Genomic DNA, 14,650 nt, shown 5'->3' with positions numbered 1-14,650 from the left:
TCCAGCTGTTGCTTAGCCCCTTTTTTCCTCCAGAGAACTTTACATTCTCACTTTGAGTAGACAAACAACACGATAGAGAATATTAACCTTATCAATCAGAAACTGGATCCCTTAGTTCACGTTACCGCACACAACCATCACACAGCCATGGGCACACAAATCAAACTGTACATGTGCTTTGCTAAAAAGGTCTGGATGAGATTCAGAGAGCTAGATGCATTCTGAAGTGGTGATATAAATGCTTATCTTCACAGAATTCCTACCAAACAGTACCTCTCTAGGTAAAACAAACAAGAAACCCCACACATTTCTCACGCCCTAGATAGGCAGGGCAATAAGAGAGTTTTCTTGTTCCTGCATTTCTGTTCTCTCCAAGAACAGCTCTGACTTGCTCATATTCTCCACAAGCCATGACAAGAATAGAGAAGTATATATTAGCGGGTGATTGAGGATACATTATCCATCCAACAAAATCGGAGTATTTTTGCATTTAATAGAAATGAGTTACTGAACACCTGCGTATACCTCTAAGCAAAGTTAGATTAATGAATGCATATCCAACAAAGCAAAGATGACACTGATGATTTCCCAAAATAAATGCATTATCCTGAAAGAGGGAAAAAATAAGCTTATTTTCTGTGTGTAGTTGGTTAACGTATATTCCTGAGTTTAGTTCCACAACCTAAACAGAAAACAGTACATCCCTATTTGGATTTTTCTTTAACACGATGAAAATGGGCATGCAGGAAACAGGTGGTTTTTGATTTGAACAGCATGCCCTACTGGAAATCACATCAGACTCTTAAATCAGAATTTGTACAAAAGCACAAGACCAAAGCAATATGATGGTACTGAGGAAGGCTACTGCTTTCACTACTGCTTTTAATACATAGCCCTGGTCTACCTATAATTAAGTTAGTAAAAAAATCAGCATTCTTGCCTTAGAGTAGTATACTTATCATAATACATACCTACTCTGAATCCTAGCAGAAAGCACACTTGGCTTCGACCTAGATACACCATCTTATCAGGAATTTTAGGTTTCTCATTGTTTTTTTTGTTGTTGGTTTTCAGTTTAAATGCAGGTGTAACTGAAGAAAGTACCCTTTACCAGCAAACAACTGATGCTGAGAGCTATACTCACTTATCTGGAAGAACAGCATTCTCATTCAGTGTAAGCTTTCCCTGGATTCCATAACATAACTCTGGGGGCATATCCACTGGCTACAGAAAGAAATAACATTCCAGATGAAGCACGTAATAAGAACTCTACCACCATCTATACAATCCCGTGAGAGCAAATATAACCTACCTCTGTATTTTTGGACTTGTACTGCTCTACAATAAAGTCACAAAGTGGATGGTGTTTTCCAACAAAAAGAACATCGCCACCAAGGCTATTTCTTCTGTCTAGGAAAAAACAGTAAGAAAACAGGTAACAGTTCAGAAGAAGGGAGTAAGGAACACAGCACACCAATTCCATTGCTATCTTCAGCAGTGCTCCTCCAGAGGAAAGCTTCATTGTGATTTATGAGAAAGCTATGAAAGTTCTTCATATCTCTGCCCAGAACAGGATGCCCCCTGGTCACAAAGACCAGCAGCACGCAGTAGGAGAATGGAAATCCCATGCTTAGTGGGAAGAATCTTGAATTCAGAATGAAGTGATGGGAAGGACATTGGTTGAAAAGTAATCTCACATGCCTGCTTTACCTACAAGAACTGTCTAACCAGGTTTAATTTTTGTACAGTGCTGAAAGTAAGGCACAATTTTGCTTATACAGATTGAACATGAAGCTCCACACACTGTAAATGGACACAGATTGCTAACCAGCTCTGATTTTAAGATACAAGTTTTCTCTTTGATTCCAACGTATTCATCTACCAATTACTTTGACAACATACACTGGTAGAAGATACTGACATGACTAAGCTGCCATCTGATTTTCAGTTTAGATCTCATGCAAGTCTACTTCATTAAAATAAAAGCAAAAATGAAAGTTATAAAAGTTATAGGAAACTGTAGTAAAAGCAAGTTCTGATGAACACACCACAGTGACAAGAAAATAGCATAAGTCTTACTTTCTTCAGGAGTGAGGTCAGGATAGACTTCTTCCAAGGCAGCTCTAAGGCGCCGCTCGTCAACGAATGGCAATAATGCAACACCTATGAAAATCAAATCATCCCATTTCAACAAGTGGGGAATAACAGTCACTGCTTTGAGGCAACATAGGAGAAAGTCATCTGAGAAAAAGAACACAGCCAGAAAAACAACACAACAACAAAAAAGCACTGTCCTCTGCTAGTGGAACAACTCAAAACATCACGCAAGCATTTTACTTGCAGTAGGACAACCACAAGTTATCTTTGCTACATAGTGCTCAGATGAACAAATGTTGGATGTCGTTCTCCATACAAAATCAAGCAATATTACAGTAAGTTAACTAGAGTATTCCTGATCAGAAAGGAAAGAAAATAGCACAAGAGTTTGGGAAAACATGATTTTCACAGGTTATAGCTTTTGCTATGTTAGAGACCACCCAGGCTATTTGTGCTGTATGATACCGTGTGCTGGACCATTCTGCCAACGACTGATGCTTTAAACCAAAGCTCTCAGAACTGTGACTGACTGGAAAAAGCTTGAAAGAGACAGCCCAAACATTTCAACTTTCTAAGACACTGTAGTAAAGAACAGAGAAAAGATGAGTCTGAACTGATGTGTTCTGAGCAGTTATGGTTTCAGGAATGATAAATGGGTGTTGAATGGTCATCCTTGTAAAGATACTAGCATGGAAAGTCTGAATAAATGCTTTACCTTACTGTTCCATCAGTATGATAAAATAATAATAATAATAATAATAATAATAACCATAAAATCAGAGTCTGTGACCCTGCAGGCTGCCAAGGAGAGGAGAAAAAGTAGTATAGGATAAAAGAGAATACTCATGTCTGAGCACTCCTTTTTCCTCCTCCCTTCCCACAGTCTGGGGAGAGAGACACTTAGAAGCAGCATCCCCTACCCATATCTGCTTCATTTAGGAATAAGATGAGGTCATTAAGACAGTCATTATTTATCTCATTTGCTTAAGATACTCTCCCCACAGAATTCAATTCTACTTTATTCAATTTATTAGGAGATAACAACAGAAGAAATCACTGTGTTCAGACATGTGGTGATGCAGATTATATAATTCATTGGGGACTATTCATATTAGCTATTAGTTTCACTCCCAAGTAACATGGAGGCTCCTCTCAGGACCAAAATTCCTCACTAAGCAGCACATCTCACAACACTTCTCTGAGCCCATTCTTCATCATATTTGATAAAACTGCAGAACAGTTATCCCTGGGGTGTTCCAGTATTTTTCTTCAATTATCAGCTCTAAAAAGCACTAAGAAGTTTACCATAGAAATTCTTCAAAAGATTTACTTCCGTCACCTTTACTATAGGTTTTAATCTAGAGTTCTTATTCTAGTTTTTAATTTCATTTCCCTTACCACAAACAGCAGAGCTTTATCTGACCATGACAACAGCTTGCTTCGACTGATGAGCTTCCTACTAACGATATCCAGTAGTTTCCTACTTGCATCTGCACCAGTTCTACCAGCAGGCAGATCTCAGATGCATCTGCCATTAAATAAAGTTTTAAATACGTCATTATGAAGACTGACAGCGTCTCAGAATATTATTTAGCTGGAAGCACAATCACAGGTTGCCCAAGACTAAGTCCAGTTGGTTTAGAAGCATCTGTGACAATAGAGAATCTACAACTTCTCTAGGTTAGCATGTTCCAGTGTTAGACCACACTCCAAAGAAAAATAAAAATGTGCTTTATTATGTTCAGATGGAACTTCCTGAGTTTCAGTTTGTGCCCCAATCGTGATTTATGCATCTAACAGAGCTGTTACACTGCTGGCTGAATACCAGATAGAAAAAATTGGCAGCTCATTTAAACAAATAAAGGAAGAGACTCCAATACTGTATCTATTTCCTTGTTCTTTGTACACGTTCCAACTATTTCTGCATTACTAAGCATTTTTCACTAGGTACTAATGAGTTGTTGATCGAACACAATAAGATCTATTAGTTAAACGCAAGGACAAGAGACAATAACATAGCATGACTAATAAAAATAGAAAAGTGATTAACCTAACTCAGGACAAATTAACAAATCTAGAACGACTGCTGAAATAACTGCTAACCACTGCCAATCCTATATCCATTTCTGAATCATAGTTTGTTACTCATGGAAATTCCTTCTCAAAATTACAGCTGCTGCAAAATACCTCTCCCGCACACCAGGTAAGACAAGTTACCCTTGTTACTTGGTGTGTCTCACTAGCATTATTTCCCATTTTCTTCATGTTTTTGCAAGCCAACGTATTGTAGTTCAAAAGAAGAAACCTTAAGTTTCACCTTGCCAAGCATACTTCTTTCCGTTCAGATCAATAGCAAAGTCCTCAGGGTAGAAGTCAATTATACTCGATTCCTGTATTTGAGAAAAATTTATCATTAAAACCAATGATGGAATTGACTGAGAATGCCACGTGTTAGCTGCTAGCTCACACTCAGTAAGGAGCATGCAAAGAACTTTGACTAAGAGAAACACCCTTTACTAAATACCACTTAAACAAGAAGTCTGGTAGGGCATTCCCATTGCCTACATATCAGAACAAGAATTAAGTGTGATAGGAGAACTCCTGAGAACAGGTCTCTGCTCCCCAGATGAGTTTCACAGAGTTTCTTACAGCACATGAATGTTACTAAAGCATTAAAAAGTCACAAAATAATTCTTCCTTGTTGAAAACTCTGATTCCAAAAAGAAATCACCTGTAAGGATCTTTAAATAGCTTCTTTTCTGCCTGAAGTCTAAAGATCAAGTCATGATCACATAAAAACTGCAAGACAGCAAAACCCTCACAGAGAGGAATAAACCAAGGATTCTTACCGGATCTGTCATGAGCTTCCTCCAGGTTGGGGGTAGAAAATTTCCACTTGCAGCTGGAAATACTCCCATCAGTTGTTCAAGAGGCTTGAACTGTCAAAAGTAAACCAGCAGATGTAGGACATTTCTAGCAAGCTGTTAAATCATAAATAAATAAATATGCCCTACCGGTTTCGAGCCCTTTTCAAAATCTGAGGGCATGTCTGCAATACCCTCAAAGTCAGAAGCGAATGGAGCGTAGTGAAAAGGGTAATACCAGTTCCAAGAGGCACAGCCCTAGGACATCAAAACAAGAGAAATACGATCAGACAACTCAAAAGCGCAATGGAAAAAAAATAAATAGAAATCAAACAGCCCAGTAACTAAACTTGTTAAAACTTAGCCCAGCATCAACTGGGAGAAAGAGAAGTCCCCACAATTAGAAAAGAAAGAGCTCTTGCCTCTAAAGGTATTCTGGACTTCAGGTTGGGACTTAATTTTTCATAGCCAGATTAGAGCGAGTGAGTTCAGTGGATAGTGAATGGAGACCCCAGGCATTTCCTTGGCAGCACAGAACAGCAGATAGACTTCTCTGCCAGAGTACTCCTGCTATGTGCTAGGTCTGAGTCACTAAGGGAGACAGCCAAAGAGACAGACCTAGCACCATAACAATACAAAAGACCTTACAGCATAATCTTAACCTTAACTTCAGGACACTGCAACATACCTCATGCTTATTTCCTCCCCCTTGAGAGAGAACACAAACACACACAATAAAGCATCCAAACACAAAAATGTCTTGTCAAGAACAGGAGATCACAGTCTATCCACACAGTTAACAAGGCCCTGGGGTGAAGCAGAGCAACTTACAGCAACTAGACATTTTAAACCTGCATAGAGTTTCTGGCATTTCTAAGAGCAAGGAAATGTGCACTGGCAACACAGAGAACTAATCCACAAGTTCTCCATAGTAGTATAACTGCACAAGTCAAAGCCATGACAGAGGTCTCAAGAGGAGCAATAGTAGTATTTCTCTGGCAGCACAGTTTGCAGCACTGTTTTTCCGAGCTAAATCCCACTGTTAGCTTGAGAATATGAGGGACCAGAAAACCCTGATATGATGCACTCCACATTATATGACTATCTGAACAGTATTTGTTGCAGGCTGAAAAGGTATCGCTTTAATTAGTTACTTTTGTACTCTGTAAAAGCACAGACATGAGCACATCAGGTAACATTTTGTTTTTCCTTCTTACTATTCCACCTTGAACGCTGGGAAATACAAAGTGCATTTCACTTGAAAGTGGCAAAATAATACTCAAAAAGAAGAAAAGAAAGTCAACTCAAACACCAGTACACAATGCACTTTAAAGGAAATGCATCTCTAGAAGGTCTAAGTCAAGTTTTCACCTCCTCAGCTATTTTTCTTAGCAGTACCACTTGAAACAAAAGCCTACTGTTTTGACTTGCAATGCTGAATAAGTAAATGTCAACAAGGCTTCTCCAGCGATATTTTGGATATAAAGCTACAGAGACTTTAATTATCGGATGCAATTCTTCAGACAGATTCAGTGTATGTCAGGAGCCAGCTGGATTGGGGATCTTTTTTGCCCCCCAGACAGATGTTCCTACCAATGGAACATGTTCTCCATCAATAGCTTTTTATGGGAGTAGAAAAGCATATCAGATTCTTTTTGACGTTTCATGGACAACGAGCAGTGGTTGATTACTGGAAGGAATTTGTATTCTGACCAACAGTTTAAAAACAAAAAGAAGCAAACTTATAGTATCTTAACTATACAACAACGGCTCTGTAATTCAAGTACAGATGACAGCAGCACATGCATGTATTCCATTGCTGCATTACTTTAAGTCTGCAATATCATTTTTTATCAAGTCTAGAGAGAGATTTGCTTTCTTTTTTTCTTTGGAACTTTACTAAACAAGAAATATTTTCTATGCAGGCACTATTCCTTGAGATCCTATTTGCAGTCCTCAATTTTCTTGAGAGCACTGTGGTCCTGCATGAAGCCTCAAGTTATCAACCTCACTGATTTATTTTCTTTGCAACTGTAATCATCTATTGCTCCTGTATGTATCAGTCACCTCAGCCTACAAACTCTAAAGGACAACAAGCTATCTTGTATACACATCTCATTAACTAAGTTGGTTTCATATGCTAAACTAGGCAAAGTTTGGATATAAATCAGTCTATCAGCTCTTATAATTTAAAGCCACAAATACCTCAGCAGTGCAAGTGCATCTGAGGTTTGAATAGTTAGGAAACCCCATGCCTTTTGCACAAGGCTACAGCACGCTCACCAAAGAGCAATGAATGCACATCCTGCACTCACTCCTTTGAATACAATAGCCCTAATGATACAACCTTCAAATGAAATCAGTCCTCCTACAAGTATTCTCTCAAGAACATCTAATCTCAGTTTCTTTCATAAGCTAGACTGCCTTTTGCAGGGGCTCTGTACCACTGCAATACTGAAGGCTGCACTGACAGCTTTCCAGCATATGTCTATAGCTCATCTGAAGACTTATTTACGAAGCTCAGAGAGATGCTAGTACATATTGAGTTCTAGGAACACATCTTGCCACAATTAACAGGAACATGATAAGCTTCCAACAGACCTTAACTGTGTGCAGCATTGTGGGAATTACCAAGGTAGAATTTCTAACATGGCCATTAACTCCAGGTGATGTTTTACCTCTGCAGCAGGTGAGATATGCAGAGCTAAGTCCAACTCTTCTGCAGATCAGGTGCAATAGGCTTGCTAGCCTTAAGCTGCAAGTCCTCACCCACCATAACTCATTATAAGAAGTTAATACAACAGAATGGAAAATGTTTTTTTTTTTTTGTCATTCCCAAGGAGTAATTGAAAAAAAAAGACAAATTAGAATAAGCATGCATGTAAGATATTTGCCCTGCCTCTGCTTCAAGTCAGACAGGTGTGAGACTCTTACAAAGAGTGCATGGGCAAAGGTTTGGAGCTACAAAACCACACTGAGACAGATAAACTTCATTTGCCCAAGCAGATTCTATTCCCAGCTCACACACAAAATACAACTTACTTTACCTTCAGAGCACGAAACTGGTTATTAACCAGCAGTGCAACAAAGGCCAATCTGACATCTCAATTATCAAAAGATTTAAATCAGATACAGATTACTTCAATCACAGCACACTTCATGGAACATCACTGCAATCTATAGAGCAGACCAACAACTCTGTTCCTTGCTAGCATTTCACGTGCTTTGTGCCTTATGTGCTCATTGCCATTTGCCATTGCACCAGGCACTGCACCGCGATCTACTGCAAAGGGGAAACACATCAGTTCTTAACAAATTAACAAGCACTGATACTGTATGTGAGGGATGAACTACATTCAAATCTTAAGCATCAAACAGAATGGCTACTTACATCTCCAAAAAAAGCAATGCTTTTCAGAAATAAGCATTGGGAAGTTACTATTTCCTGAAACAACGTGAGGTGTAGACAAAAGAAAACTGAAGTTTCAGTGAAGAAAATAAGTACCTGATAATAATATCTGAGAACCCAGCAAAGCCCTTCGACATAGGACTGTACAACTTTACGACGGAATTTCTCATCAGATGCATCAACATCAAACTTGTTTTTATAGTAGCGTTGCTTCCAACCAGATTCCCATAACCTGCACAATAAACAGATGTCAGTACAAGTTAATGTTATATGCCTGTTTACATTTCTGCATTAAAATCCAGAGCAAGTAACTTGCTACATCAGTCCCACCTCTCTATATCAAGATTTCCCCTCCTACTAAAAAACAATCCAATTGTGACTTTATTAACAATAATCAGTTGGTTTCCTATTGCTGTTGAGACAAGCTGTGGTTACCAGCAGGATTATCTGGAACTCTGGAAGCCAGCACAAGGCTTCCATATACAAGAATTTCCAGCCTTTTGTACCGGGCAGGGATATCAAGTCAAAAACACAACCACAGACACTGTTTATCCTTACTTCAAGTAGCTCCCCCTTATGTCTACCTAGGGATGGGGCAGGGAAAACAGCCACCTGCTCAACACAACAGATGTGTTCTGAATCCCTCAGTTCCAATGCAGTATTATCATTATAAAGGTTGCAACCTGTTCAGTCTCAACAGCTGACTCCAGGAGTTCTCCCACAGATGGATACTTGGGCAAGTTTCAAAACCTTTTCAATAAGGCAATGACCACCAAGAAGTTTGCTAGTGGTCTAGAACTACTGAATCCAGCTTGGAAGTCATTCTCAATAGAAGATGTATTTCTGTCAACAACTTTTGCATTAAGTTCCTGTATGAGTTTTTACTAGTAAGCTGGAAATGATTCTGTTTTACATTGATTTCCACTCCCATCTAAATACAACTCAATACAAATGACACTTAATAAAGCTGTTCATTTCTTAACACAATGAATAGCACCCAAGTATTTTTTACTAAGAAAAGGATCTGAATAAGTATTCCAAGCAATGAAAGAGCTTAGATAATTGCAGACAAATGTAGTATATTCACTTGCTTGATAGCACCACCTTTGTCAAATCCCAACTACAGAAAACAGAAACCCATTGGCTGCACTTATCAGGATAGAGACTTTAACAAAAATTATAAGGTCTTCACCCTTGAGGTAAAGGGTAATGGCATGATTTGAACCTCTGATAAATTCAAACTCACTTGTAATTCACTGTCACTTAATTCTGATCTAATTCCTACCCTTAATCACCCAGGGAACAACAGTTAAAAAAATCTCATCATGGACAAAGACAGGCTTTGCTACCAATCAAAGATGGAGGAAAACATCATGACAGTAAAAAATAAGGAATGCTGCACATGCAAGTGTAACTGAATGTTATGGGTTAAATAACTCAAAAATTCAACTGCAGAGCAGTGGCATTCAGCTCACATAATCAAAGCTGAACAGTGGATGTCTAGCCAATCTAGCGCGTGGTCTCACAGGGAGTAGTGGCTTGCAGGATGAAAACCTGCACGCATACTAATCTAGATACTTAGATTTAACAGCTATAGCTTACACATCTCACTGGAATTTACTGAATATTCTAACCCTCCACATTAATTACCAGTGGATAAAAAGATCATAGGAAAGCATCTGAAGGCACTGCTGTGCTAAGCTAGATGCAGTCTAATTAATGCCATTTATTTCAGCAATTTGCTAACAAAGTGCTACATAAAATGGCTTCACCTGATATTATCCTCTGGCTCAGGTTCACTGTCACTGTCTTCAGGTTTTCGCTTAATTCCTCGTGCTGGGGACGGGGAGCCATCAGAATTGAGACTGGTATTTGGAGACTGCATCGGCTAGGGTCATAATTATTACAGATGAATAGAGGGGAAGATTTATTAGACATTTTAAATCAAGTTAAAACTAACTGTTACGTTAAGCAAAATCACACTCATTCTGATCTCCAAAAAACACAAGGCAAAAGTTACACAGTCCTTAAACAGTCAGACAGTAAAGGAAAAGAAGAACTCCAAGGGCACTGATTCCCACAGCCAAAAATCTCATTGCATTTGAGAATGAAAAAGACGCAATGAACAAGACAGTTTAAAATGATAAGACACGCCATTTTGATGTATTCCAACTCTGGAATACAGTTGATGTCTTTAGTCCTACAGAATACGTTATGACTTCATTTTATATTGACAGTGAAAAATGAGTATGCAGAGCACCATACAAATGCTGCTTGCAATATAAAACCAGCAGAAATACTTTTTCCTCGCTGCTGATCCTTTAAACTCCTTCAAAATGCATGTATTTTTAATATTACAGATCTCCCATTTTCACCTCTACAAAGCTAAGGCAAATAATTGCAATTAAATAATAACAGTCCTTATAAATAAAACTCCATAAAATAACTGATTTACTTAACCCACGTGCAGAAGCCTCAAGATTCAATGGAAGACTAGCAGAAAGTATACTTAAATAAAGCGAATTATATTGATTCAGATCTCAAAGAAAACCAATCTTTATGATGAAAAGAATCTTTACTCAAAAATGCATTCAGTGTTTTAATGAAAGTTTATGAACAGATGGAAAGTTTGTCATAGCTATTATTTCAAGTAACAATTAAGACAGCTAACAGCTTCTTTCCGTCACTTTCTAATACCATTCCAAGAATCGGATCTGAGTTTCACCTCTTCCTAGTGAGGAGAGATGCTTAAGAATGTTAAAAGCAGTTCCCTAGACCTACCAAAATCAGCACAACCAAGCTATGCCCCAACTCCCACATTCTTTTCCCCCAGTCTTCAACAGCACTGAGAAACACGAAGTCCCCACAAAAAAATGACAACCAAACAGATGGACAGGATATAATTATTGTCCCTTCTATTTGTAAATACCTTTAAACATCTACTTACAGAGTTATGTCTGTCATGCATTCTCATTTCAAAGGCGGCTTGCCTGGGGTTACTGATTGCCTGAGGACTGGAGCGATTTCCCAGAGCTTGAGGGGAAAACTGCCCACCAGGAATAAAAGAAGGATGATCTCTCTAGAAAATAAACATGTACAGGTATGCTGAAAAAGAAATGTAATCTCCAGAGCAACGTGGTGATGCTCTCACAATTTTCAGATTAGAGTGTTAAATAGAACATAGTTATGTAGGTACATAGTTAACCCTTCAGTTCAGCTTAAATTAGTTACTTTTAACAATCTTAATTCAATATAAGATCTTGAAGGATTCAGCTTCTATTGACAACAAAGGGCAGACACGTTCCAACAACAGTTAATGCTTCCCTAACACATTTATGAAACATCTGACAGCACTGATTTGCTTGCACACAGAACTGTGTAGTAACTGTGGTTTGGGGTATGTCTTTTTAATGTTTGATAGAAACATGTCTTTACCCAAACAGATCAATTTAATGCAAATCCATATGCATATTTAAACCCAGGGAGGTGGTTGAATCGCCATCCCTGGATGTGTTTAAGAGCTGTTTAAGAGCCGTCTGGATGTCGTGCTCAGGGATATGATTTAGCAGAGAGTTGTTAGAGTTAGGGTACTATGGTTAGGCTGTGGTTGGACTTGATCTTCAAGGTCTTTTCCAACCTGGGTAATTCTATGATTCTAAAATCCTAAGTCAAACCCCATTTCCCTAACTCAACTTCTAAGAAGACTTATGTCAACCCACAGGAAAGCAATTCTTGTACTGTGACCATCAAGAATCACTGAATCATCATGAAAGTGCTTAACTATGCGCACTTGAAGGCCATACAGGTATCATCTATAATATTTGACTCTCCTTTTCCTTATAAGAAGTCTTTAACATGCAATTACTTCAAAGCCCCAGTTTACAAAAAGCCATGAAAAAAAACACCCTAAAATAGTTCACACACAGCCCAGAAAATGCCATGATCGCAACTACACCCTCAGCCACCACGTTCACTGGAAGCTATAGCACATATTTTAATTCTTGCTAGCTTTTGCATTGTGAAAGAAATGATTTTACCTTCATTCTTTTCTTTTTTTCTTTTTGGCGTCTTTTAAAGTTATCCTAGATAAAGAATAAAGAGGAAAACGTCACACAAACTCCTTGAAAACACATTTTGTTATTATAATCCTCAACCAAAAGACTGTCAGGTTTTTGAGTAATGCTCTGAATATGACCTTGATCCGTTCTTTTACCTGTAAACCTAATGCAAGTTAGCTAGAAACTTCTATCTTACCCTGAAAACCTATAGAAAAGAGTTGCTGCTTATTCAAAGTCCCCTAATTTTGATCATGACTTTAATCACCTAATAAGCTTAGCAATAGTTTCAGTTCAAGGTAACATCAGGGTCAAAGGACTAAGTAATAACACATGCCTGAGCTCCTTGACTGGTGTGGAACATCTGCCAAAAGGCCAAGAGAGACTAAGTTCCAGAAGAGGAAAAAGATGGAACAAGGAAAGATCTCGGGATCTTGCACATCAAATTAGTATTTCCACTTCAAGAGAAGCACAGGCTGAAGCAATTAGAAATCAAACGTTTTGGCAGCACTTGCAGAGCACTTTTTGACTGAACAGTAAATACAGTTTTCTTCCTTCATTCACAAGTGTTTTAGCCCTCACCCTCAATGAACAAACCACAGCCTGTCTGCCAAAAACTGCATGAATGACTGCAGAGATAGACCAAAAGAACAACAATTCCTGGACAAATTTCAAGGTAAGAGGTACTGAAAGGCAAGAACACACTTTGAACTCATATTTAGTATTCCATCCCTGCACAGCAAAAAAAAATCCCTGTTCAGTTTTCATAGTAGCTATTCAAAAAGTGGCACAACTCACATACAGTTATTGTTTTGTTGCTACTTGAGATAGCAACCAGAAGAAAATGCCCTGCTCTCTAGGAAAAGCAAATCAACTTGAAGCACCTGACTAATTTTCAAACATGGAGAAAGCTGCTGCAGATATTAACAAGATATAAAGGTGTTTTTCCTCCCCCTCATATCCTATTAAGGATTGTCACAGTAACAGAAGTGATGAAAACAAAACTCCAAGAACAAAACATGGGAAGTTACATCATCGTCTTTTCGCTTTTTGAAGATACTGTCTTCAACTTCTCCAACAGCCAACATGATCATCTGGACTCGCGGCAGGTTGACAAAACCACTTTCTGTGAGATAGCCCTGTCAAATACAAAGTAACGTGGTTGAAAAACAAATCTACTTTGGTAGCAAACAAAGAGATCTTTAAAAAGAACAAAAGAATTACCCCAGTTTTGTGCACCACGTTTTTATATATGTTAACCAAACGATCGATTGCTCCCTCCCTAGAAAGCAAACACAAAAGCATGAGACTTGTCACTTAAAGCTACAGTAGGTATACTTGAAGGAAAGTATATTCTCAGGTACCTGATCTCCAGAGATGGCAGATGAGGAAGAAAGTCATTTCCAACAAAGAAGCACATAAAGACCCAGTCATCAACACTTCTTTCAAAATCAAAAGTGAAAGGTAAACTGGCCATAGTGAGTTCTCTTTCTAAATACTGCAACACAAGCAAAAGACACCAAGAACCTTTGTCAACAAAGTTTAATATTACTCATATATATGGGATTTACTAACTGCTTCGACATACCTCTCGCAAAACACATAAGCGGATGAAGATAAATTCTTGTTCAGAGGCAGGAAGACTGTCTGCAAACTGATCATGCTAAAATAAAAAGAAATAACTGAATTGCATCCAAGCTCGCTTTTAAGTTTATCCTGCTCCATTTTAAAGCATACTTGGAAAAGATACACAAGCACTGGTTCTCAAGTTCTTTATGCCAAGCATTCATCGCACTACTTTGTGTGTCTTAAGTTAATGATTATCCTCCCTTGCCAGTGGGAAAAAGAAAGAAAACTAATAAGTGAGAAAGTTGGATTCCACAAAGTATTTACATGCTACAGAAGTATCATTTTATTAATACAAAAGGAAAGCCAGGCAATTTCAGTAGCATAATTTGTATTACGCTTCAGACAAAACTGACAGCAAGAATAACGTGAGGTTATCATTAAGACACAAATTAGTTCACACTGGGAAGAATTTGTAGAAAGATCAGAATTCTTACCTTGCCTTGTTTTTCTCTAGGCAAACCTTGACAATCCTTAACCTCGTGACCCATCTGGTTACAAAGAGCACATGGCTTGGGTTTATTTGGTTTAAACTCTTCCCTAATGATGGTGAAATGTGGCTCATGCGTGGCTAGTCCAAGCATTATTAGATCAGCTAC

At 38.4% G+C, this 14,650-nt stretch overlaps 1 protein-coding gene across 1 annotated transcript in view; it reads right to left on the bottom strand.

Annotated features, from left to right (window-relative positions):
- Positions 1-14,650, bottom strand: part of XRN2 (5'-3' exoribonuclease 2) — a 40,380-nt gene that overhangs the window by 18,666 nt on the left and 7,064 nt on the right. The window contains exons 9-23 of the mRNA XM_072331609.1: positions 14,489-14,646; positions 14,014-14,088; positions 13,790-13,923; positions 13,650-13,707; positions 13,457-13,564; positions 12,408-12,452; positions 11,318-11,449; positions 10,143-10,258; positions 8,467-8,602; positions 5,112-5,219; positions 4,947-5,036; positions 4,415-4,487; positions 2,080-2,163; positions 1,313-1,410; positions 1,145-1,224 (exon numbers count right to left, since the gene is read on the bottom strand). Coding sequence (XP_072187710.1) covers positions 1,145-1,224; positions 1,313-1,410; positions 2,080-2,163; positions 4,415-4,487; positions 4,947-5,036; positions 5,112-5,219; positions 8,467-8,602; positions 10,143-10,258; positions 11,318-11,449; positions 12,408-12,452; positions 13,457-13,564; positions 13,650-13,707; positions 13,790-13,923; positions 14,014-14,088; positions 14,489-14,646 — 1,495 coding nt within the window. The remainder of the gene's footprint in view (positions 1-1,144; positions 1,225-1,312; positions 1,411-2,079; positions 2,164-4,414; positions 4,488-4,946; positions 5,037-5,111; positions 5,220-8,466; positions 8,603-10,142; positions 10,259-11,317; positions 11,450-12,407; positions 12,453-13,456; positions 13,565-13,649; positions 13,708-13,789; positions 13,924-14,013; positions 14,089-14,488; positions 14,647-14,650) is intronic.

Source organism: Excalfactoria chinensis, chromosome 3 (assembly GCF_039878825.1).
Source record: "Excalfactoria chinensis isolate bCotChi1 chromosome 3, bCotChi1.hap2, whole genome shotgun sequence".
NCBI lineage: Eukaryota > Metazoa > Chordata > Aves > Galliformes > Phasianidae > Excalfactoria > Excalfactoria chinensis.
This window is presented reverse-complemented; position numbering and strand designations above follow the sequence as displayed.